The sequence below is a fragment of the Lottia gigantea genome, assembly GCF_000327385.1.
Source record: "Lottia gigantea unplaced genomic scaffold LOTGIsca_59, whole genome shotgun sequence".
NCBI lineage: Eukaryota > Metazoa > Mollusca > Gastropoda > Lottiidae > Lottia > Lottia gigantea.
The window spans coordinates 303,282-328,392 of record NW_008710013.1 but is presented as its reverse complement, the minus strand read 5'-3'; the positions used below and the strand labels follow the sequence as shown (position 1 = coordinate 328,392).

Sequence of the window (25,111 nt, the reverse complement as noted above, 5' to 3'; positions counted from 1 at the left end):
TGAAACCATTACTGCAAACCTCTAACGATCCTAAACAATCTAGAACCAATTGCCCCTCTTGTTCCACATGAGATACAGCAGAGCCACTGAAGTACACAGCATGGCCAAAATGACCCTTAGTTATTACAGCATCAACAGCTTGACTGAATGACTGAAGATTCTCAAAACGCTGATCAAATCGTACGGGAAGATTAGTGTTTACTGAAAAATATAAAAAAAATAACTGTTACCATTTTAAAACCAAGAACATAATATGTTTAAACCATAATAGTTTTCGTAAGTAATTGTGAAATATAGGGAAGGAACTGTACGACTAGTACATAATGTCAATTAAAAAATCTTGTATCTGACCTGTAGTTAAAAGTATATCTTCCTTCAACATCTTATGCTCAAACAGGTGGATTTCATCAATCATCCCATTCATTGGATTTGAACCATCGGGTCTTTTACCCAGAGATATCGGTGCTACTTCTCCAAAACCCAAACAGTAATCACTGGGGTTGGTTATAGTTATATTGGAATGACGGTAAAAACGCCCATTGAGATATATCTTAAATTCTTCTTTATATATTGATACATATAGATGCGTCCATTCAAAAGTTGTGATAAAGAAGTCTATATTATGCCCTCGATTACACAATTTGACAGTTAGACGAAGCACATATTCACCATCAACCGTACTACCACTTAAGGTAAATCCTGGTGCGCTGTCGTTCACCTGAGTCGAAATGATCGTCTCTTCAGCAGACCCTTCCGGTTTGAGACTCAACCAGGCCATAAATGAAAACCCGTTATGACATAGTTCTAAATCATTGAAACATTCATAAGCTATGAAGTAGTTAGTTAGATTGTTAGGAAATTTTAGAGCTTTTTCAATAAGGCCAGGCACTGGAGATACTATCGTTGATTGTATCGTAGTGTAATTATGGTATTGTGTACTAGCTACAGCTGACAACTCTTTCAATGGTGTATCTGAAATAGATCAAACCATCAACTACCTAAATATTTGTGAATTGAAATAACTTATCAAATCTTACATGAAATCATTTCAAATTCATAATTAAACTGTTATTTCATTTCATTAATTTACACGATGCACAATTTGAATCATTATTAATTGAATGAAAATAGTAGAGTAACCAGTAATAGAAAGAACCATTTTAAAATGATTTTTGTCTTTGTTACGCTTACGATTGTTTGTTATTGCATACAAAATCAAACTTGGATGGCTTACTTAATTTGATTACAGATCACTATTTTGGAGTATATGTGGCGTAAAACTACTCAACAAAACTTACTGAACGGTTTTAATTGACAAATCACTGATGCTAGATCCGAACATGGAGAAGCCGTCAAAATCGAGTTAGGTGGAATAAAACTACCACAATGTGGTAATCCACTAGACGGTAATGTTACAATACTGGTATAGTTCTCCAATGTACCATCCAACCAGTAGTACCTTCCATCGGACTGAAACTGTTTCACACCTATCCATATCTTACTGTTGATTTTATCTGCAACGCAAGAGGAGTTTCGATATTATGATACAGCGTATATAAATGATACATTGCTATGCCTTTCCTTTTCAATTTCAGTCTACTTACCCGCTCTTGTGATATTGTCTTGAATCCAATCATGAAGTTTTTGACTTGCCTCAGTAAGCAGAGAGGCACCTTCAGCAGAACAGACTTCTTTTGCATCACCAAATTGTACTAACTGAGGGAAGCTTTTATAACAGAGACCACTTTCATCACTGTACTTCCAATCATCCTTGCATACAGAGGACTGACCTAAAAATATATCAACTATTTATAAGATACATTTCACAGACAATTTTATCAGCCGGGCATACGTCGTTTATACACAATAATAATTGCATTTAATTTTCAGATTCTGGACATAGCTGCCAAGCATTCCTTTTTTTACACATATAGGTAGAAATGGTAATATGTGGGATCGCATTTTGGAAACATCATATCGGTACTTACCAAAAACCATCTTTACTTTATCCTCTGATAAATCATGATCAACTAGTACCATATCATCCATCCACCAATCATTAGCTGCTATGTCACTTGTTCCAAACTCTACCACAGTCGAGGTTCCCACAACTTCAGTGTCCTCAACAGTTTTAACGCTGGTGATACCAAACTTCTCAACATTAACGGCATTAACATATAGCTTGATTCCTTGATACCTATTCCATGTCACAGACAAATGCGTCCATCTCTTGACAGGTAGACTAAATGAGGTAACCCATTTGATATATCCATATCTTACAATTGCTTCACATGATAAATCAAAGTTACACGTCACCTGAATTGACTTAGATTGTCCATTAGTTATTTGATGCAGTGTAAGTGGGTTGGCAGAAGGTTGGGTCAGGTATAGCCACATGGCTACTGAATATCCATATCTACACTTCTTGAAATCAGATAAACATCCAGTGGGCAGCTGCTGCAGTGTGATTCCTGTATGCGGTAATTTTACAGCTCTACCGTCCATACTATCAACATAAGTTACCTGTAACGTCGATTGTAGGACAATTCCATTGAGTTTAGGAAACATATCTGGTTCCATGTCAAATTCTATTCCATCTAATCCTGAAATCAATCAAGAAAATAAGATATCTCGGCATGTATTGCATATGATTCAAAAGTTCACAAAGCTAAATAGAATTTTAAAGGTCACAGTTCACCATTTTCATTTGGGCCTTGAATATATGTACTAGTCTACTAGTTTTGGTAAATCTTTCTATCTAAACAGCAATTACCTGGTTTCAAGGTATCAAAGTTACAGGTATATGTTTTAAAATTTCCAGCTCCATCATTTATCAGTTTATTCTGAACTCCATAATAACCTCTGTGAATTTGTAAGTAATCTTTACAAGATCTTAAATCTGCAAACAAAAATCCAATCATGAAAGTATCCCTAACTCATGAAGATACTAATCCATTATAAATCTAAATCAAATATGAATTTAATGTAAATAAATACACTTCAACAAAATCGACTAATTATTCATGATCGCAATGGCGAATTATAAAGAATTTAACTGAAAATGAATATAATGTACAAGACTTTCAACCTAACACCCAAGCAGACAAGACTTACCATACATTTCATTTGGATTTTTAATACCATATCTAAACTGAATATCATCTATATAGAATTCGCCCTTTCGCCCGATCTCCAGATAGGAATACGGAACCTTCTTTAAGACATGAGATGACACATAGTTCTTTTGAATGCTGCCTTGTACCTCTTGCCCATCAACATGTAGTGAAACGTCGTTCTGTATTGGTTTTACATGAACCACTATATGAGACCATTGTTTATAGTTTAAATTAAACTTCACCACAATTTTCACTTTCTTTATAAAAGTCTCAAATGAAAAGTCATCATGATTTGAATATAATCCCCATGACAGAAATTTTATATCATCCGGTCCGCTCGTCCACGACTCGACAATAATCTGGTCAATTTCAAAATTCATTGATTTGATCCACAACGACAAGGTATAGTCTTCTTTGCATAAATCTGAAACCATAGGAAATGAAATGAAATGAATGGAGTTTTACGGTCTACTAAATCATGAAGCATCCACAAAACCAAGTATCCACAGTATCTCGATTTTTGATCATGGATTTGATTGTGATCTTGTCATAAAAATCCGTTCTCCAATCTCAAAATGTACCTGTACCTGTGTAAAAGAAAAAAAACAATTGTGACGGAGTATGATTTACCTGATTGTGTAAAATCACTCAGGAGAAGTTTTTGCGTAGAGACTGGTGATGAGTTAGTGTTATTTACATACAATACGTTTTTAAAGAAAGGATTGTGCCACTGTATTGTTGAGGCATCTGGCAAAGGTTCATTTATGTCAACATCTCCTTCACTCCATTCACCATCAAATGTTATCATGTGGACAGGTGCATCATCTTTGGACGAAACTACAAAACAAAGAGTGGCATCGTTTTAATCCTAAGCAGAGCGTATTTTCCCTTTTTACAATACTAATTATGTAGCTGTTAATTTTTAGTTGGCACAGTTTCAGTTTCCATCATCGCGATCCTACAGGCTTAAGCTCGGGCCCGTAGCCAAGGGGGGGGGGGGGGGGGGGGGGGGGGCTTTGCCCCCCCTAAATCAAATCTTGCCCCCCCTAGAAAAATGTACCGGTCACTTTTTTAAAATACAACCTTTCTCTTTCCTGAGTCAATAGGAGCGGGAGGTAACTGGGTCTGAGTGAATAGCAAACAGTGGTCATTCTGGTAAGGCATTTTATGGTGGAGTAAGTGCACCAGTCAGCTGCTATATTTTGATTATACGTAACGAAAAATAAGGTTATGGCTTTCAGGGCTGCGTTATGCGAAATGGTCCAACAAAATACTAAGTATTCCTATCTGTAGACCTACTTAAGAACTGTTTTTAAATATCTTTATGTTTATACTTAGCTGAGGATGAAACCAGACATCATAGCTTTTTAAATTTAATTACATAAGAATAGATAATTTGATACAATTGAGTTCGTTCAAAATCATAAAAAGTATGCAGTAAAGCGTCATTGGTAACAAAATTATTGGTCTGATACTGGATTGTAATCTGTCCCGTCTCAAAATTCAAAAGATTTGATTGGTTGATTATAAATACTAACTAATAGACATATATTATCCTAAATTGTATTCATATGAATCAAACAACCAAGCGTAGGAAAAATGGATACATATTTGATCAAAAAAGACAAATTGCTTGATGGTTCCGACACTACTACGACTGACAATGGTATCAAAACCACAGCGGGAAACACAACGGATGCAGTACCAAGATGCTCTGAAACGACAGGAGTACCAGGTGACATTGGAAAAGAAGACGTCCAAAGCAACCGAGAATAAAATTTCCAGCGAAGTCTGGTCGCCATTTTAGTAACAGCTGGTATGATCGATTTCATGGCTGGAGTATTCAGTGTCAAGCGACGCCCCTTTTTGATTTCCATGTCAAGTGTTTCACAATACATCTGCGGGTGCATAAAAATTCATCACTGAAGGCTACACAGATTGGAAGCATGCTGTAGGTGATACAGAAAAGCAGGACTCCAATTTTGTTCTTCAAAGTCTATACGAGCAGAAATTGGATTTCCTTAAATAATATGCACTGGCTGCAAGCGTTGCCACATTCAGTTCTAGTACCGCTGTGTGTGCAAGCAGCTTTTCAACTCTTACTCGCGTTGACTCACCACAACGACGATCTATGACTCAGCTTCGCCAGCGCAATCTTGTTCTTCTTGCCTTCCACAGGAAGCGTAACCAGAAAATTAACTTGGACGTATTTGTTCAACGTTTTGCCATAAAACATACCCGACTACGTTTAAACTAAAACGGCAATAAAAATGTAACATGTGTTTTAACAAAAATAATCTCGAATCTAAAATACTCCATGAAAGTCCGTTCTCGACGTTTAATCGTCTGTCAAGGTGCTTTGCTAAATTGCCCCCCTAGATTGCACTCACCAAAGTGTTTTCGTATTTTGGTTTCAGGCCACACAGCTTCATCTACATATAAATCGGTCATATAGCTAACGGAATCTGCTTCTGAATACAAGAGGACGAATCTCTCAGATGTTGGAACATAGTGGAGATAAGGTAAGATTGGTTCGTGATACTCTGATGATGCTACCAGTTTAGTATTGATGTAAAGCTTTAATCCTACTGGTTCATACCATGTCATAGTAACATAGCTCCAATCAACTAAGCTATACCAGTACCATGTTCTCCAAACATGGTTAGGTTCATACACCTCTACCATTATTTTTCTGCAAAAATATGCTTCGAACGTGAAATAATTGAAAGGATCATACTAACCATGATCATTACGTTATGCATTCAGTTGGCAACTAAGACATAGGATTGTTGTTTCAAAACACTGATTCATGGGTAGTGAAGTGTTTAATGATTTAATTCTATTTCTACGTACAGGCGAATGGGGCTCATGCCGAATTCGACAAAAGAAATGAAAAAAATAATAAAAAGGAATTGTTCAAAATTTTGATGTTTAGTATATGGATTCCGACATCATATTGTATTATTTAGGCCAGAACTAGTGTGTGTTCACCCAAGGTGGTCCCAAATTCCTCATTTACGACCATGTTTACTTTTAAAAATTGCTTACCGTTGATTGTAAGTAATAGTAATACCATTTCTACCATTTAATGTGGTATCCAGAATAGTGATATTAGTATTGTTTGTAACTGCTAACCAAAAGGATATCGTCAAACCGTGATAACATTTCAATGTATTATGAACACAACTGAACTGAAGTGTGTTTGTAGGTTGATTAATTCCTCTACCAAAAGAAACGACATCTCGTCTGCGTCTGTAATTTACTACTTTAATTGGCTTGAGACCGAATGCAACTGAAACTACCAACGTTGATATTTGTCTATGATTGGAGCGTAGTGTACATTCACCAATTAAAGAAAAACGTGCGATCGTATCCATTGGAAGATGACATTTTGCAATAGTATCTGAAAAGTAAAAATGCTCTGGTTAACATATAAACATAAAAATTGACAAGATCGATAAAAATCAATATACAAATTTATAAACTTTTATAGTGAGAGACCTTGAAAATAATATTTAAATTTTGAAGCTTTTGATTCCATTTTCTTTTTAATCTTCATTAAGACTGACTTACCAAAATCATATCCAAGATTGAAGATGTCTGAATCCATAAGGTTTTCAGCACTAAATCTAACATCATCAACATTAACTTTTACATCATGGTCTAAAAATAGAATTAAAGTACAATCATGCTACGATTATTAAAAAAAAATATGAAACTTTCATTTGAAACTCACAGAGAATTCCTTCGTAATTCAGTAAAACAATGAGAAATGTTTATCTCAGTTTATTTTTATATATAAAGTATTAATTTCATACAGCTTTATTTTTACTTATATCTTCTCTAAACAAGCATAGTCCTATGCAACGAAATGACCACCACCCCCGATACAAAAAGTCAATTGGTATTGAAGAGAACCATAAAACACCTACCGTATTCACACACAACACAATTGTGATCAATACTTGAAACTTTCCTTAAACCATTATAATGTAAACAAATTTCACTTCCAATTCCAGTTACAGACATTTGATCGAAGAACGTGATTGTATTTGTTGACTTCCAAACATATGTGTTTCCTGCTTTATGAGCGTCAGTTAAACATTTAGCATTTTCTACAGAATTTTAAAGATATGAACATATTTATTAAAAGTAGTCAATATTTACATCTCATAGAAGTTTGAGTTTCTGTTAAATAACGAAGTATGCCGTTATTAAAAACTTAAAAAAAATATATATGTAATGTTAACACGATGCTTTATATCATTTGGTTGGGACACTAAAAGGAAACCTCGTGTGCTTCAGGCTGGTATCAGTTAAAACGGTAACAAACCAAAATGGTTACAAATCCTAATAGTCGAAACGGTAACTTAACCGAATCGGCTGTGCACGTAAAAGGTTTCTTCACTGTTGAAAATCGAAAAAGACAAAGCCAATGCTGCTGATTTGGCACAATTTCCATCACTGCACCCTAGCCGATGTAAAATTTCGTTCATTTTTAATTTTTTCTTTCTGTGACAATGGTTATGATCTACTTGTATATCAGCGCAGTTCTTAAATAACGACAAATTAAAACAGTTCTTACTGTCTATCTCATCTGCAAACAGGTTGATAATCTCATCTACATCTTGAAAACTTTCAAATTGAAGAGGTCTGGTACCAGATACACCACATATTGTACGGTCTAAATCCCCATCTGGACCATGGACAACGCCCACACATTTATCTTTCCATAGTCTATAGCCTGCGCCACAGTTATTACCTAGATATGTAGATTAATAAATGAATGAAGTACAAAACTACAGGGTCGGAGTTCTTTTTAAATCGAAGTGCAGAGATTTAACCATTTCTTTTCACATAAAAATAGTATATGTTTGGGTAGTGTCTTGTTTTGGTGTATTTCAACTGACTTCAGGATTAAAGAATTTTGTTGTTTAGGACAAAATGATTGCATTTTCAGGGGGAAAATCATAGAAAATAGTCATAAACCAAATACCAAAGTTTCAACAAGCATTCAAGAAGTGTAAAGTGGATTTCCAGAGAAAATCAATTGGAACCTACTGACAGTAACCTCACAGAGGGCTTTATCATGTACGCTGATACAGGATTCTTTGAGATAAGTACAACTTGTATCCTGACAAGATAATGCCACACAGTTCTTATCGTGATATAGTGTAGTGTCCTGGAACGCTGTGAATGTAGCCGGTACCAAGTCATTGTTTACATATTCAAGAGAACCATTCATCAACTCGTGTTTACTAAGTCCTATATGGGTTGGTGCTGGATCGGTTAATCTGAAATGATTCGTGTTTATCGGTAATGTTTTCAAAGGAGTAAACAATGAATGTATACAGAATATGCACGTATCCACTGAGGAAAATCATGATAAATAACGTTTTCCCCATGTAACCGATGTAAAAGGTGTAAAATAGTATTATAGAAAAGTTGACGTACCCTCTTATTAATTTGCTGACAAAATCATATTCCTCTCGAGAATCAATGTCTACCAGTTTACCAAACCTTTCTGTGCATTTTTCCATGGCAGTTTGTCTATTGAACGCAGCAGTTGACAAATAAAAGTAGTAACAAGAGCCTTGGAAATGATGCATATCTTTTGGACACTTAAAGTTCAGTGGCAATACTGCAATTTAAATTGGTATCAAAATAAAGACATAACCAAATGAGCTTAAACTTTGGACCTTTTGATAGATGACTTTCTTTCTTTAAACTTAAGGATATCTAATTCCAACTTCCACCAATGGTTGTTCTGTGAGAGAACCCACCAAATAGAATTACCATTAGGGGGCTTTTTTCAGAAATCAAAGGGAAATAAACAACTACCTTTTTGATTGAGATTAAGTTCATATATAGCAGCTGTTTCGTTAACTGCTATCCCACTAACAAAACAGTTACTTTCATCACACAAGAACGCTGCGTAGTTTGCATTTTTTGGAATAATTGGTGTAAAGACATGTAGTAACCCAGTTCCGTCAGTCCATTCTGCTGGCTTTTCATTGTTTCGATCATAAGCTCCAATCCAAAACATCCTAAAATTGTGAGTCAACATTGTTTTATCAACAGACATTTGAAAATTCCTGAAATATACCAGTGAACAATTTATAATTTGAACTAATAATTGTGCTTTCAGTTTTTTTTTTATGCATGCAATGATCAGACACTAAATATGCACACTATATTCACCAAGCATATGCTGTTATTCTGCTGATAAGACGACAGTGAAATTATGAAGCATTTGAGAAAATAATCAAGCTAAGACTTAGAACTTACTCGGCATCATTTCTATACGATGTATTTAACCAGTTTGACAACCAATTATACTCTAACCAACTATCAATAGTAACTAATTCACCACCTACATCATGAGCAGCTTTACGATGTGTGTGTACTTCAGCTGAAGTTGTGTTCACCATATAACATGAGGCATTGTATAACAGCCAACCTATTGGACATTTACCTACAATTTGGGAATACACGTATGTTGTTATACGATAAGTTTCGATGTACCCATACACACTCACACTGACGCATCAATCCGCTGAATCGTGGTCCCATGTCTTAAAATTTCAATTTCATTTTGACTGAAGCATGGGGTCCCTTATTTTCATTTATGTGTTCTAATGACTTGGAAAAATACTACATTGTATTCTTAATCATATCATTCCTTTATTATTGCATATAATTAAGCGTTAAACCAATCATAAATGTCCACGTAATGATATGATTAAGAATACATGATAATTCATCAGAAACAGCAATTAATCAAACAGTTTTCACAATTTGACACTAAAAAATGAGGATACCCATCTTTAAAGACCAATACACGGCTGACCATAGAATTGTAACTAAATTTCTCAATAAGACGCAAAACATTTACTTTACCTTCACCAAGCTGTATCTGTGGACTATATTTTGTATCTGATGCTGAAAAACCAGTTGTATCACCATTAGGAGTTGTTAAGGTTATGTCTGGAATATGGTCCACATACAGCTGAACATTTGATATACTGGCGTAAATAGTAACGTGGGTCCAATCCAGCAAATCTAATGGGTGATTTAATATGAATTCTCCATCATCTTTTCTTACTTTTGCTTCCAGAATCGAAGAATTGGTAATCTTCACCAAGAGACTTATCCCATTGTCAATTTCACCGCTCTGTAGTAACGTGTAATCGTGGGAAAATCCTTCTTCAAGTTGAACCCAAAACATCCAGATTGTTGCATTAGAACACGAAGTGAGGTTATGCAGACAGGTTCTATTATAATCATTGAGGAAAGTGATACTGCTTCTATCTGTAAATGCCAATCCTTGTTTTACCGCACCAGGATTTACTCTTATATTATACCCAACAACTGGTTTGAAGGCATTGTTTATCCACACTTCTTCATTATCAGCGACATCAAACTCGAAGGTACCTATAGTAAAATAATCAAATTAAATTTCAGAATAGATTTTAAAACGAAAATTGGTCATTCATCAATTAAATTATTTATTATATTGATAAAACAGATTTCAATATAAAATGGATTTTACTCGTAGTCATGAAGACATCACCACAAGTGTGGGTATATGTAATCAAAACAAATGCTTATTAATAATCTAGCATCCAAGTTTGTAATAGATTATTCACCTACCATATGTATTCTGTAGCTCCATCGATGTCATTACATTAGGTTTAAAAATGATATCAGCAACAGTAGCTCGGGGAGTAGCTTGAAAATGATTATCATTGAACCAATCACCAATTAGCACACCACGATACTGCATGTTGTAGTTAGTCATTGGTATGAACATTGAGTTATTAGTTAACGTGTTTATAAAAACACCATCAAAATACAAAAAGGTGTCCAGGTTATCAAAAACTAAAGTAAGCTGGTGATATGTAGATTTTCTAGGGATGTCCACATTCGCAACCTTGGTAGTATCATTGTAGGTATAGACCACTGTTATACTGTCCAAAGTGCCGTCATGAAATATACACAATCCAGCTTCTGAAGATGTATCGATGGAATAGCAATCGCCTGTGGCCAGGAAGCCAACGTATCCACTGCTAAAATTATTAATTTGAATCATCATCATCAAGGTAAAACCATCTGGGCAGCGGTTTCTATTATTGATGCATCCAAAATCTAGAGTATCGGTGTAAATCTTCTCTTCAACAATAAATACTTCATTCACTTGGTTTCTAATTAATCCACTTTCAATCAGTTCTGATTTCTTGGTTCCAATATTCAATTTAAAAATTTGATCTGTAAATTAATTAACCATATTTATTGAATCACGCAATAGTTAGGTTTTCCTTACTTAATGGTAAAGGCAAGCAATGTTACAGATTACCAAATAACCGATGGGTTCGTTTTGCCACATTGCCCAACTTGCCGCATCGTGCCCAACTGCACAAAAACGACTTGTAAAACGAAACTAAAGGTTTCTGATAAAATCCGGAATGGCCATTTGTTTCACATGAAACGAAATATTTTAATATGGTGTTCGGCATCGATTTTTATACGCCCACATCTCCGTCCGTCCGTCAGTCAACATTTGCTCGTAAACACTCTAAAAACTAGATTTTTTGATGGAATCAAATGAAATTCGGTATGTGTATACATATTCATAAAACGAAGATCAAGTTCGAATTTGAGCTATTTTCGACCGTTAGAAGCAGAGTTATTGCCCTTGCCCCAAAATCTTGAATATTTACAATCCGCATGCCGTGGTGGGCGTATATGGCTGTGGTCCACTATCTAATTTTTCTTTTTTCTACACAATCGAAGGTTCGTCGATTTTTGTAGTTAGTAGTGTGGAGCCAATCAACCCCAGCTTCTAACTTGTCCACCAGGACATTCTAGGACTTATCTGGAACCAGTGGGGGTTTAGCCACTGCCGAATTATAGAGCACATCGAATACGAGAATTTTAAACTTTTCCTCGCTTGATAATTCTGATTTACTCTTCAGAAGATTTTCACTTTCAGACATTTCAGTTGCCATTTTTTCTAGCACGAGGGTGACGTTATTGGCACGCAGTAGAGGGACATATCTCTTGCAAGTTATTACCAAATTATTTATTGCACTTGTCTTGTTTCGTTTTATGGATTTATGCATTTTGTATTATGATTCTGATCGTTTGCACTTGGTATTTATTTTATTCCAGATTTACCATAAAACTATAGTTTCGATTTCCCTAACAGGTCCAAATTATACATAATAACAGATTAAAATATTTCGTTTCATGTAAAAAATGGCCATTCCGGATTTTATCAGAAACCTTTAGTTTCGTTTTACATGTCGTTTTTGTGCAGGTGGGCACGATGCGGCAAGTTGGGCGATGCGGCAAAACGAACCCACCGCCAAATAACCTCAGCTAGTAAGATCTGGGCCAACATCCTTATCGAATATAAGAAATGAATTACCTTTGCTTCCCTCAAATACTGGTTTATCAAAATATTCACAAACATAGAAAGCATTTTCTTTACATTTATGTAACCAGGCCCCAAAACCATCTTGACCAGACCGGACACAATCATGCACCTTGTCCTTAGAATTCTGTAAAACAAAAGTTTCTCAACAAAGCGTACAGTTTTATAGACATAAAAGTCAGAATAAACGACCATCAACTCTGTTCTACCCATTGTAACAAATTTAAGAATGAACCTCATGCCAATTCTGAATGAAGTTACAAGATTACCAATGTTAGCAGAACTGGTTACTCGAAGTGTACGGATTTTATTAACAAGTGGTTGCCTAGCACTTTCCTGATACATTTTCAGGCCAATAGCCAATATGTACATTTTCAGTATATCAAGGGCAGTCACCTATCTGTGTCAAATCATACCAAAATTCTAAACTGTGCAAGATATTGTTGATTTAAACAAACACACATTATTTTAAAATTCTGACTTAAATTGTTACCAACAAATTTTGATGCGTTTTTACTAAGTCAAGGGCAATAACTCAAATTCCGTTTATCGAGAAATTGTCAAATTCAATCTTCACTAAGATTTCATCATTATAAATGATCATACCAAATTTCATTTAAATCGGATGAAAACTGTACTCTCTATTGTGTTGACAAACAAATGGCAATAACTCAAAAACCTTCATCGAAAGATAGCCAAATTCGAACTCGTCCAAGATATCATCATTAGAAATTGGTTAAGTCAAGGGCAATAACTCAAAAACCGTTCATTCGAATCCGATGAAAACTGTAGTCTCTATCGCGTTCACAAGCCAATTGTGGACAGACGGACCGACGGACATGGGTGACGTCCACATTATAATGTGGGCGTATAAAAATGCATAACAACTTACAAGGCGAAAATCTGTTAAAAAGTTACTCCATGGCATCTCTTGTTTATCAGTTGTAGAGTACAGTGAGACTTGATCTTCTACGTATTCAGACCAGTAGCCAATATGTACTGCCTTAAATGAAGTCCTGAAAGTAAACATGGTTTAAAGACAAATACAAATCACACTTCTGATATCAGTTTGGTTCAAAATACTCTTACCGGTATTTGGTTATTTACTATCGATATATACTATTAAAATCATTCTTACTTATATGGTATTCCGAGTAGAAACTGCTGATAGATAAACCGCTGTAATTCTTTATCGTCAATGACAGCTAAATCTCCTCCTTGCAGAGTACACTGATGTTGTGCCTTATGCTGTTCAGTCAAATAGGATCCAAAACTGTAACAATATCTGGGATCTTTTGGATTTCTGGGCATAGATGGTGTACATGGATATTCTGTTAATAAATGGAAGATCAAAAATTAAAGAAAAGTTAAACAGAAATTCTGCTAACTTTTGACCACTGTGGGTGCTGTAATTCTATTTCAAAAATTGCTTTTGGCTCGAATGCCATTTTGTGATAGTGAAGTGATACTCAATTAAGCATACTTGATACACATAAAAAAAACTACAAAACCCTTTACAATCCATTTAAAAATGCCCATATCTGAAAAAGATTGTTATAATCTCTTTAAGTCCAGTTTACCTTGTGTGACATAAACAGACATGCTATCACTTCCACCACAAATTTGAGTACTATTGCCTAAACAATTTGTACCACATGCAGATTCTAAATCACGACCATAATGACCCAGTGTATTACCACATGTACATATTTTACCACCCTAGAATTATAATCTTTATATATTGTAATTACATTATTGTAATTAATGTGTTCAATTCGAAATAGTACAAATCATTCCAAAGCACTACCAATAATATAATTCAGACAATTTTTAAATTCTGATTTTATTACATTAATATAAGGTGGGCTCTACAGTTGTGTTAATCGTTCGCTACTGTCTTCAAAAACTTTTTGTTTCACTTTTCTAATTGGTCATACGGTGCAGAAATGGGGTAAGTAAATCTTCATTTCATTTCGTTCAATTTTCAAGTCAAAATTGTGAAGCATATTACAATATTGTATGTAATATTACTTTACCTCTAATCCAGCAAATTTAAATTCTTTCTGGAAGCAATAATCTCGACAGACTTCTATTGTCATTAAAGTATCTGTTATCTTTTGTTCTCGAACATCCGGTACGGTTGGCCAGGGCATCCAGGCCGGCAAAATGGTCACAAAACACCCTCTATAATTCAAATCTGTAACAAACAAGTACTTTTAATCATCAGTTAATCAGAATCTAATGAAATTTGTGCGTCTTTATAAAATATACTAGGAATTGAATTATTTTTATAATGTTGCGAGATCAACGAATCTCATATATAATTTACTTTTGGAGCATTGAAGATTGCCTTACAGCATAATCGATATATTATAACTTATTCGTAATTACAAAACCTAGACTAATATAAGACGGTGTCTAAATAAGGTCTATCATAAGTAGTGACGAATAATCGTAAGAACATACCGAATTCATTATCCTGAATGGATTTTTCACAAATAAAATGTGAAACAGTAGAACATGAGATAGAAATCCAAACACCCAGACAGAAAATGTTTTTATTAAGAAGGGTACAACTCTGAGTAGGTATTGAAGAATATTTCCATACAGGTGGCGGGATTTTGATACTGATGTCTGTAGATCGATATTCCGCAGATAAAGATGTGAGGTTGTCATACCCATAAAATAATGATTCATCAAGTCCGTAATGCCTGAAAAATAGCATTTGTCATAAAATGAATAAATACGAAACTACAAAAGCGTCATCAGAAACATCCACTAACAACATCAAGTAAGTTTCATAAAACAGCGTAATTGAGAAGATCTTACATAATAATAGAAGCGCTGTTCATTATGCGAAATCATAGTCTTTTGATTCCTACATAATTTTATCTCCATTATCATAATTTCAAAATACATACTGAAAAGCAAGGTCCAACCAGTTATAGTGTGTCTGTAGGGAATCTGTTGCCATGATACGACCATCAAGCTTAGTACAATATGCTGTTGCAGCTGTATACGACATTTCTCTGGGACTAAATTTATGACATCTCCCCTTTCTGAATAGCCAAGGAGATGGACAATCTGGAAGTAAAACGTCTTTCATGAATATAGATCGTATTAGTCAGGAAAAAACCATAGGTCAGTTTGGATGACACAAAACTGATGCTTTCTTAGGTTCGTCAGTGTTTAAGAAAGTGCAACAGAAGTAACTGAAGTGCAATGTTGAAAAATTCTCATACTAAAGTTTTATTCATTGCCGCACAATAAATATTTCATTAAACATAGGCTAATCTATAGAAATAAGAAATAATACTAAGGATATAAAAAGAAATACTTTTACGGACTCGCATACATAATAATATTTTTATGATTTTTAGAGTGACGAGTTACCTTTATGTCTACAAGTCGGAGGATAAACCTTTCCGTCATCTATATAACCTTCACATCTATAAGCTGGATGACCAATTTGACAAAACTCGTGGGTTGTACAGGGCACACCGCTGTAGTCTATAGGTTCACCAACATTACCTAAGAAAAAAATTCATACAAATTAAATTCTGACAAAAGGGTCAGAAATATCCACAGGAATTATAGTTGATGTGTACGTGTGCCATTTGCCTCACATGTATACCATCAATATGAGCTACCTATAACATAAAACGATGTTATCTCATATTTCATATCTAAAATTGTAAACCTGATTTTATATAACATGTAATGTCAGCACAGTAGGATTGTCCCCGTCACATAGCATTGATAATTCAAAACAAAAGAATGGTACATAATGGTACTTTAATTTCTAAAAAAGTGCACCAAGTGGCATAATAACAAACACCAAACTTCTGCATAGCATGAAAGTGAAAAGTTTTTGGACTCTCTTTAGACATACCTATTTGAGTTTGACAGATAAATGGTCGAGGCTGTGTACAGTTATCAATAACAGGTTTGGTATTGTTGCTGTTCAATACTAGGCATTGTTCTACGCCCATATCTATACTGGAATTATCCACAGTACCAATATAATACAGGAAGTCTGATTTACTACCATCAGAATGAACCCAATCTTTATTAGCTTTTCTTTTTATACCAAGGTACAGATCAACATCACTGAAGTCGCTGAAATTGCACAATATCAGTGATTAATCCTCGGTTCAAATTGTTTTTCGTAATTTTGTAAATTCCCCTGGGAGTTAGCAAACTATGGAATTCTTATTTCTTATGTCCCCATTTCACTGGATTACGATATACAGCCATAACTCGAAATGCCTCATACGATGGAATCAGCTGTAATATTTCAATTTTTTCCTTCTTTCTTTTAACTGAAACCTAATCGAAAAAAGTCGCAAACAAACAATAAAATCCTAAAAATATTATAGACCAGCACTGACGCAATTTTAGCCAGAACACCCCTGTGCCTCTACCTATTTCAAATCGCTGTAAGAGTGTAATAAATGTCGATCATTTTCAAACCTGATATATTTGAATTTTTCTAGATCCAGAGAAGAGTGGGGGCTTGCTAAATAACCATAACCAGCACAGTGATATTGAGCTTGATCATACGTCAGTTGAAGTGTTTCATATTTATAGCACCTGTTGTTCAATTCTTTCCAACCGCTTGGACACGCCACCGCTTAAATGAAAATTATGATACACTACTATCTTTCAACTTTACTCTATCCCATATTTAAGAAAGTAACAAACCTTGTCTTACAGAATGCATCTTTTATGATAATCTATTTTAATATTACTTTAATGATTTCAAGGTTAAGGTTTCATATTACCACAAAATAAGTCAACTTTGTATAACTTACAGGACTTTCATTTGATGTGAATTCCACGATACAGTCTACTATACATTGATAGAACAATGCGATCTGGCAGAATGTACTTTTGTTAAGAAATATACCTTTATATTTGACATCAGTGACCTGATTTACAAACAAATAATAATATCAAGAGGAAGTAATTACCAGGTATAGCCTTTCTACAAATATAACCGTATGTTAGCCCAACTGATCTTTTATTATAAACTCCTGTATTTAACTCAACTGTAACACCAGTCAAATCTGTGGATGCATTTATATTTAGTTCTAAAGCTTCTAGTTTACCAACATGTTGTTCTATCCATTTCCATTCTCCAAGGTTACTGTATAGACCCATCCATAATTCAGGTGGAAATCGTTCAATGTCCCTATGTAAAAATGATTTTAAGTTGCTTTACGTTGGTAATTGTATTCAAACAAGTTCAATTGAAAACTTAACATAACATTTTGCTAAATAACGTATGCCACTGACAATGCTAGTATTATACGTAATTAATTTTATCTGAAAAATAACTTGATCAATTGAAAACCAATGATGCTTTCATTAGTACTTCTAATGTCACTAAATCGAATAGAAAGTGCTACTAAATCAAACAGAAAAGTGCTACTAAATTGAACAGAAAGTGCTACTAAATCAAACAGACAAGAAGTTTCAAAGATATACTCACCATACTTTGTTCAAAAAGTCAATCTCGGTTTGGTTAAACAGGCTTAATAAAGCGCTATTTTCACTTACGCATAAATCAACAGCTTGCCAAAAGGTTTTAGTAGTTGTAAACACTTTATAACAGAATCCTTTCTCCATATACCAACCAGCCGGACATGCACCTACAACAATTCAACGTTCGTATTTGAAACCAAGTTGCATGAGTCACAGTAGAAAGCTTTTAACAATCCACAATCCATAAGTTGATCTTTTCTAAAATTGATCATTAAACATCTTTTATATCTATTTTATTTTAGAATTGTACAATCGTATATGCATACGTGCTCTACATACATTCAAATATGAATTGCTTACTTCGACAAATTGGGCGCCTCGTCCATCGTCCAGAAGGCTGACAAGTAGCGTTTGGTGAGCCAATAATGTCCTGCTCAAGTTCAAGGCAGGTGTATTCGATTACATCTCCATGGCTGATTTTGTTTTCATATCTTCTATAAACAAAGGTGTAGTTGCAGCCTTCATCGGTGATTGGTGTAGGACATTCTGAAAAAAATATCATATCAAATCAAGGGCTTGTGCCCAATTAAAGTAATATGAGTTGGTGATTTGATTAGACCTCAAAACGCCTCAAATTGAATTTCTTTCGTGTTTAGTTACATGAACTTTTGTATGCGTTGGCGCAAATGTTCCGGATTTATATATTACATAGGCTATTTTGAACATTGTAATATGATACCATTCTCGAAAACTACCATTTTTACGCTTGTTTGATGACCAATTAAAAATACTGCAATAGCAGACATGACTTGACAGTTATTTGTCGGCATATTGCTACATTCCAATTAATACAAATGTTGCTAATAAATCATAGTATTTTCACGACAAGATCCTCTAAGCTGAAGAGCTTAATGGAATAGTAATATTCACCTGGATTTCGTAGATACAGGTTGGTAGAAATATTATATTCTGGTGTCGTTTGAGAATGAGTAGAATCATACAAATAACATGTATCTGGATTTTTAAATGAAAAAGCGCCGCAGTCTGCTGTACGATCATTGAGACAATCTTGAGCACACTGTTCTACCGAGACACCATTCATTGTAGAATAGCTACCACCATTTAATCCTCTATTGTAAATAGTGGTGAACCGATCTAATTCACTCTCTATAAAATTCAAGATATAATTTTTAAAAATACATATATTATTATTCCTTTCTAGTATCTTATAACTTAATACACATACAGTATAAATCAGTTATATCAGAAACTAGCAGTAGAAATCTTACCATGTAACTCCATATACTCTCCATACTTTATCTCTACTGTCAGTCTGTTTATTGGCAAATCATTACTCCGCTCATCATAGAGAAAACAATGTCCTTTTATGTATAATATTGCCACACACCGAAAGGTGGTTTCTTTCAGACATAATTGATGACAAGTGGAAATAGCATTCACATCAACAATCCTCTTTCTGCTATCTTGAGACTTTATGTTCGAATTTCCTTCAAATCTCCCTAAATTATCATAAAAGAAGTGAATCAATTTCATGAAACATTATTACAAATTTTCGACCGGAAGAGGCAGTCCGAAAGAGGTTCAGAGATACGAAGAAGAAGGCCAGACTGAAGAAGAGAGGGAGAGATGAGAAAAAGGCAGGAAAAGGGCAGGAATAGGAAGAGAAGAAGGGAGGTGGACAGTAAGTAATGATGAAGAGTTAGCAGTTGATGGGAAGACGCTAGAAAAAGACAAAAAAGTGAGTGGATAGGAACGTGAATGAGAAGTAGAATGGAAAGTGGGAGAAGTAGAAACAAAAGGGCTTTGATACCAATTATCAGTCTCAGTGGTCAAATAAAATTGGAGAGAATTCCCTCACTTGAAATAAATAATCGTATCTATTTAAATCTAAATAATAATAATAATAAAAACATTTTGTAAAATAAGATACAATGAATAGCTATTTCTAGACCAACCACCGAGCGTTGCCTAATATAACTAGATTTGGAAAAGTTCTCATGAAAATATACAGTTTGATTTGATTTTGACTCTCAAACTGCAATTCGATAATGATTAAAGAATTAAACCTACTTGTGCAAACAGGAGGTTCTTCCCAATGTCCATTATCTAAACAGTGAATTAAAGATTTGTGTGGTGGTAGTATGACTCTATCTAAACTACAAGTGTATTCTACCGAATCTTCATTCCCCTGCATGATATAACGATGTGAGGCATACTGTACATATGGTATTGGCCAACATTCTGAAAGATACAATAATTAAATTTTTGCTACAGACAAAATACGTTTTACGAAATACATGTACAACTCAACGAATGGAAGTTTGAAATTATATCACAAAAACCAGATGACATTCTGATTCTGAATAATTCTAATTAATTGAAAAAGTCTTACTGTTTCTCGTGTAAACAAAATCTGTAGTGGATACAGGATAAATAGAGGTGTAGCCATGGAGTTGAGTAGTCGATATATCTGAATATAGCAAACACATTCCAGATCCTGTTTGGAATTTGAAGACAACGCAATCTGTGTATAGACAGTTCCAAGCACAATTATTAACATTAGTAGTTGCAATTTGTGGATGTATATCTAAACCAAAGTCAGAGGCACCACTTATGAATGTGGTTGTAATTAAATCTGAAAAACAGATATAAATGCCAAAGACTCTACATTTAGATTATTTACCAACTTTTAATAATAGTAACTATCAGCAACATCAACGGAAATAACACAGATTAAAAAAAAAAATCATAAACATAAACATTAATGTAAAGCGAGACACTGACAGGGGTATAACTAGTGTGTTTAAAATTTATTGACATGGGAGAGAAAATTTAGGGTAAAAGACAGTTTAAGTGCGATTATGGGTAGTTTTATGCTTTCAACATCGTCGTTCTACGATTTAAAGCTGATTTTATTTCTGTACCTGCACATGAAGGCGGTGCTTCCCATTCCCCACCATTTTCAGTTTTCAAACAACGTATAACTCCAGTACTTGCACCCATAATACCATAGTTTTCTGCACATTTATATCTGAATTCAGTGCCAATATCCCAAACCTTTTGATTTGTGTTCTCTCGAGTTTCATTTGCGATTGATGGTGGTATTCCGCATCCTGTAAAGTTTTGAATTTGATTAAAATGAAACTGGAACAATCTATTGTAAATTCTAGGTCAAGGGTAGACTTTGTTATGAGACAAATAAACCTGAGCCTCAAATTCGTAAGGGAATGACAGGAAACCGAGGAAATGTCAGGGAATCGTGTTTCCGGGCGTTTAATTCTCAAAATTTTCAAGGCGAGAAAGAATTCTCTTATAAGAGTACTTGGCTGGGTACGGGTCTGCTAAACGAAGAAAGTTTGGTGCAAAATGCAAGGGACAAAGAACCAGTCAACAACAGTCGGTTTCTCCAGCTGTTTTTATATCTCCATTTCAGCCAAATATCACCTTTGGTTAACGTTCGCTTCCAGCGTATGCTGATATCGTAAACCAAATATTACCTTTTCAGCATTGCACCTTAAATGTTCATGAAATCAAGTAAATGACATTGAAAATGAATACAAAGTTGTAAATTTACCTTTCCATTGTTCACAGATATAGTATTGTGTTATTCCTGTAGTACTGTACTTTCCTAATCTCCATTCACCATTAATAGTCATTGCTAACAATGCATCATCTATGGCCGAGAAATCTTCTGATGCCTTCCAATTGCTATAATTAGTGGCCTCTAAGGACTGACCGTCTGACCACACTAATGTCTCATAATAACCGTGAAGACCCAACCATACCTCAGTACGGTCACTGAAAAAAATTACTGATATCTTCAGTTATTCTGGACATGCAATTTACTAAATATTTGGTTACGCGTTTCTCTTTTGTATTTTAATTAAGAATGTGGGTAAAGTATCACTCTTTACTCAATTGATTCGTCAGGTTTTAACTGACACAGGGTAATGTTTTATGTATGTATGTATTTTATACATAATCATTATTTTTCATTAACTACCTCATGTCTTGGAAGAAATCATTAAGTTCCTGTGAGGTAACACTGGCCAATACACCTTTCTGAATAACACACCATTGGTCAGGTGTTAAATCCGGAACTATCTGATTATCAAACAACTTGTAGCATTTATTACCCAAACCTCTCCATTGGTCGTGACACGTCACTTCCTCTAAAATGGCATGCAAAAAGTATGCTTATTTCAATTAACAAATCTACAATGATTAATAAAAGATAAACCTTAAAAACATACTTTTGTTTTGTTACAAATCAAATAACAATTGTCAGATGCTGGGGGCTACGCAAAAACATCATTTTGTAATAAAGTTTGTCAAATCGTTGTCTATCGCTTTGTATAAGTTACCGCATCCAATCAGATGTACCTTTACTTACCAACATCACAAGTTGTAGCTCGGCTATTATCCTGACCATTTTGAAAGTAACCATTAGGACAGGTGCATCTGCTATTAGAACATACAGATATATTTAAACATAGATCATCTCTGTCTAAACACCCATAAGAACCAATCGGTAGAACTAAAAAGTAGTGATTAAAAGAACATATCAATTATTTATCAACTTGACACAATACTGATATACTCAATATCAATGTTTGATATACGATTTAAACTATCGGAAAAAGCACTTACTCTTTTTACAGTATGTACTCAATTTTTCATTACTACCAACTTTAGCATAAAGATCTGGTGGTGTACATTGACATAAATCATCTATACATTCGGCCAGTCCATTACAAGAGACTTGTCCATATGGTGTACATCCAGTTGATCCAACACTAAAAACTGTAGAGACAAATATATTTCATAAAGTAAAAAAATATCAGGAAAAATAAAATATGTCAGCAATGCTGTGGATAATGCGCTACATTATATAGTACATGTTATATTATACTAGGAAATCTAACGAAAACTTTAGCAATGAAATTTCCGATGAGTTCAATCTCAAGCGGACATTTCTATGACATTTCTATGTATATTAAAACCTTCAAACCTTTTATTTCACATACTGATGGTAGAAGATTCCCACAGTCTTCATCGCTAAAATAATGTTCACCAACATCGTATTCCTTGAACTTCCTCCTGAGTGCTATACAATCTATAGCAGTTTGATTGATACCATCACCACTAGGTTCAGCTGATAGAGTCTTATTGTAAAATTGTCCTGAGAACCAATTTGTATAGTTTATCTCAGTATAATAAAATCTATTCCATCTATACCAGCCTTCCTATAACAACAAAAAATATCCATTCAACATTTTTATTCAACATTTTGTACAACAAGTAGGACTGACCATTACTTACCATTACTCTTAGGTTTAAAAGGATCCTACTAGAAGTTTCGGCTTGGATACGGATAACTGATGTCATCAATTAACTTTCAAGCAATCACTACTTTGGTAGCGTCATGAATCATGTCATTAAGATCAGAATTACAGAATTTCTTAAAACCAGAGAAAAGAGTAGAACCAGAGAAAAGAATTGAAGTTGAGCCGCATATACGCGGCAGTGAGACGAAAAAGAAGTTATATCAAACTCGAAAGTTTAAAATTACTACAATGATAAATGATTACTCCTGATTATAATTCTTACCAGGCCCTTATCCATTCCCCCAGTCCATGCCATATTAGTATAGTCAAAGTCGAGCAGTTTAGATAAATATTCGTTTTCATCTTCATCTTCAATTTCTACCAGAAAACCATAGGAGTTCTCACAGTTTGCCTTGGCGTCCTTCCAAGTAAGAAGATCACTGTTATAGCAATAACAGCTTGATGAATACTGACCCCATCCATCTGGACATGGTGGCGTGTCTACAAATAAAATACATTTACTACGTCGTCGTAAGATAGGTCAAGGAACTATGAAAAGGAATAACTATAATAATTCAAATGATTTGCTGTCCATTCATCACTTGGCAAACGATATACTGGTGCATACTTATAGCTGGCGACCAGAATAGTAAAATAATTAACATATCTACAGACATACCTGGGATGCACATTAATGGATGTGACCAGAAATGATCGGAACAGGTGATTGTTGAACTTAAATGAGGTGGTATTTTATACAGATTATTACAGGTATATGTTATAACAGAACCATTACTGTTACCGCTTCCTGTTCCATTGACAATCATTCCATTGTCTGGGTCTGCAATGTCTACACAACTAGCTGAAAGTTGATATACATGGTTATTGAAAGGGAATTAAATTATTCATCCTTCACACGAAAGTAGAACAACTCGTGCAAATTAGTATAGCCAACACTAATCTATCCCTTTACTTTTAACTTGACTTTAGGAAGATGTTTGCAATGGCAACATGCAAGGTTTCTGATGTGTAACAATCTGATTAAATAGAGATATGCAGGGTACTACATTTGTCATCTTTGATCCGAAAAAAATCTTTTTTAAATTAGTTAAATTAGCTAATTAGAATTGTTATAACTTATGCTAATCAATCAAACGAGGAAAGACAGTATCTTTCAGCAACAAATATCCCAGCCAAAATTACCAGAAGTTGGTAAGTTACCTTTGAATAAAAACGTATCTTCAATAATTGCTGGTGCGGATGCATCATCACTATCGCCGTGATAGAGATTACATTCACCGGTTTGCGTTGAAAACCCTAAGTATGTGCAGAAACGGTCGCTGTAACAATATGCACCACAGGCTAAAAAGCTATCAGAAATGATGGTTGTATTTGGAAAGTTGTTTTTGTACACACCAACAAATTGGAATCTTGATGCTATAAATAGATGTTTCATAACTTAATCGATCAGAAATATCACGAGCAGTTTTTGTTCCATATTTATACTTCTCACAGTGAGTTGAAATAGAACATTTGAATTCCATTTTTTTAAAATTAATATATATCTCATTAATGTTTCATAGTGGTCGATGATGAAACATTGATCTATGTTAAATAGGGAATCTGATAGTGAATCAATATACCGAGGAACTACATACCCAGGAACCCAATATAAGAATTATACAGACGATACAGATCAAGTAATTTAAAAACAAATCAAATGT

At 34.5% G+C, this 25,111-nt stretch overlaps 2 protein-coding genes across 2 annotated transcripts; both read right to left on the bottom strand.

The window, feature by feature from the left end:
* Nucleotides 1-1,416: 1,416 nt before the first annotated feature.
* LOTGIDRAFT_84995 (hypothetical protein) lies at nt 1,417-18,207 on the bottom strand (the record flags this gene model as incomplete). Its single annotated transcript, XM_009063593.1, has 2 exons — nt 1,417-1,501; nt 18,047-18,207. Coding segments are annotated over 2 exons (246 nt in total), but the record flags the coding sequence as incomplete, so codon positions are not given.
* A 5,424-nt stretch (nt 18,208-23,631) lies between these two features.
* LOTGIDRAFT_127856 (hypothetical protein) lies at nt 23,632-23,877 on the bottom strand (the record flags this gene model as incomplete). Its single annotated transcript, XM_009063606.1, has 1 exon — nt 23,632-23,877. A coding segment is annotated over one exon (246 nt), but the record flags the coding sequence as incomplete, so codon positions are not given.
* Nucleotides 23,878-25,111: the final 1,234 nt, after the last annotated feature.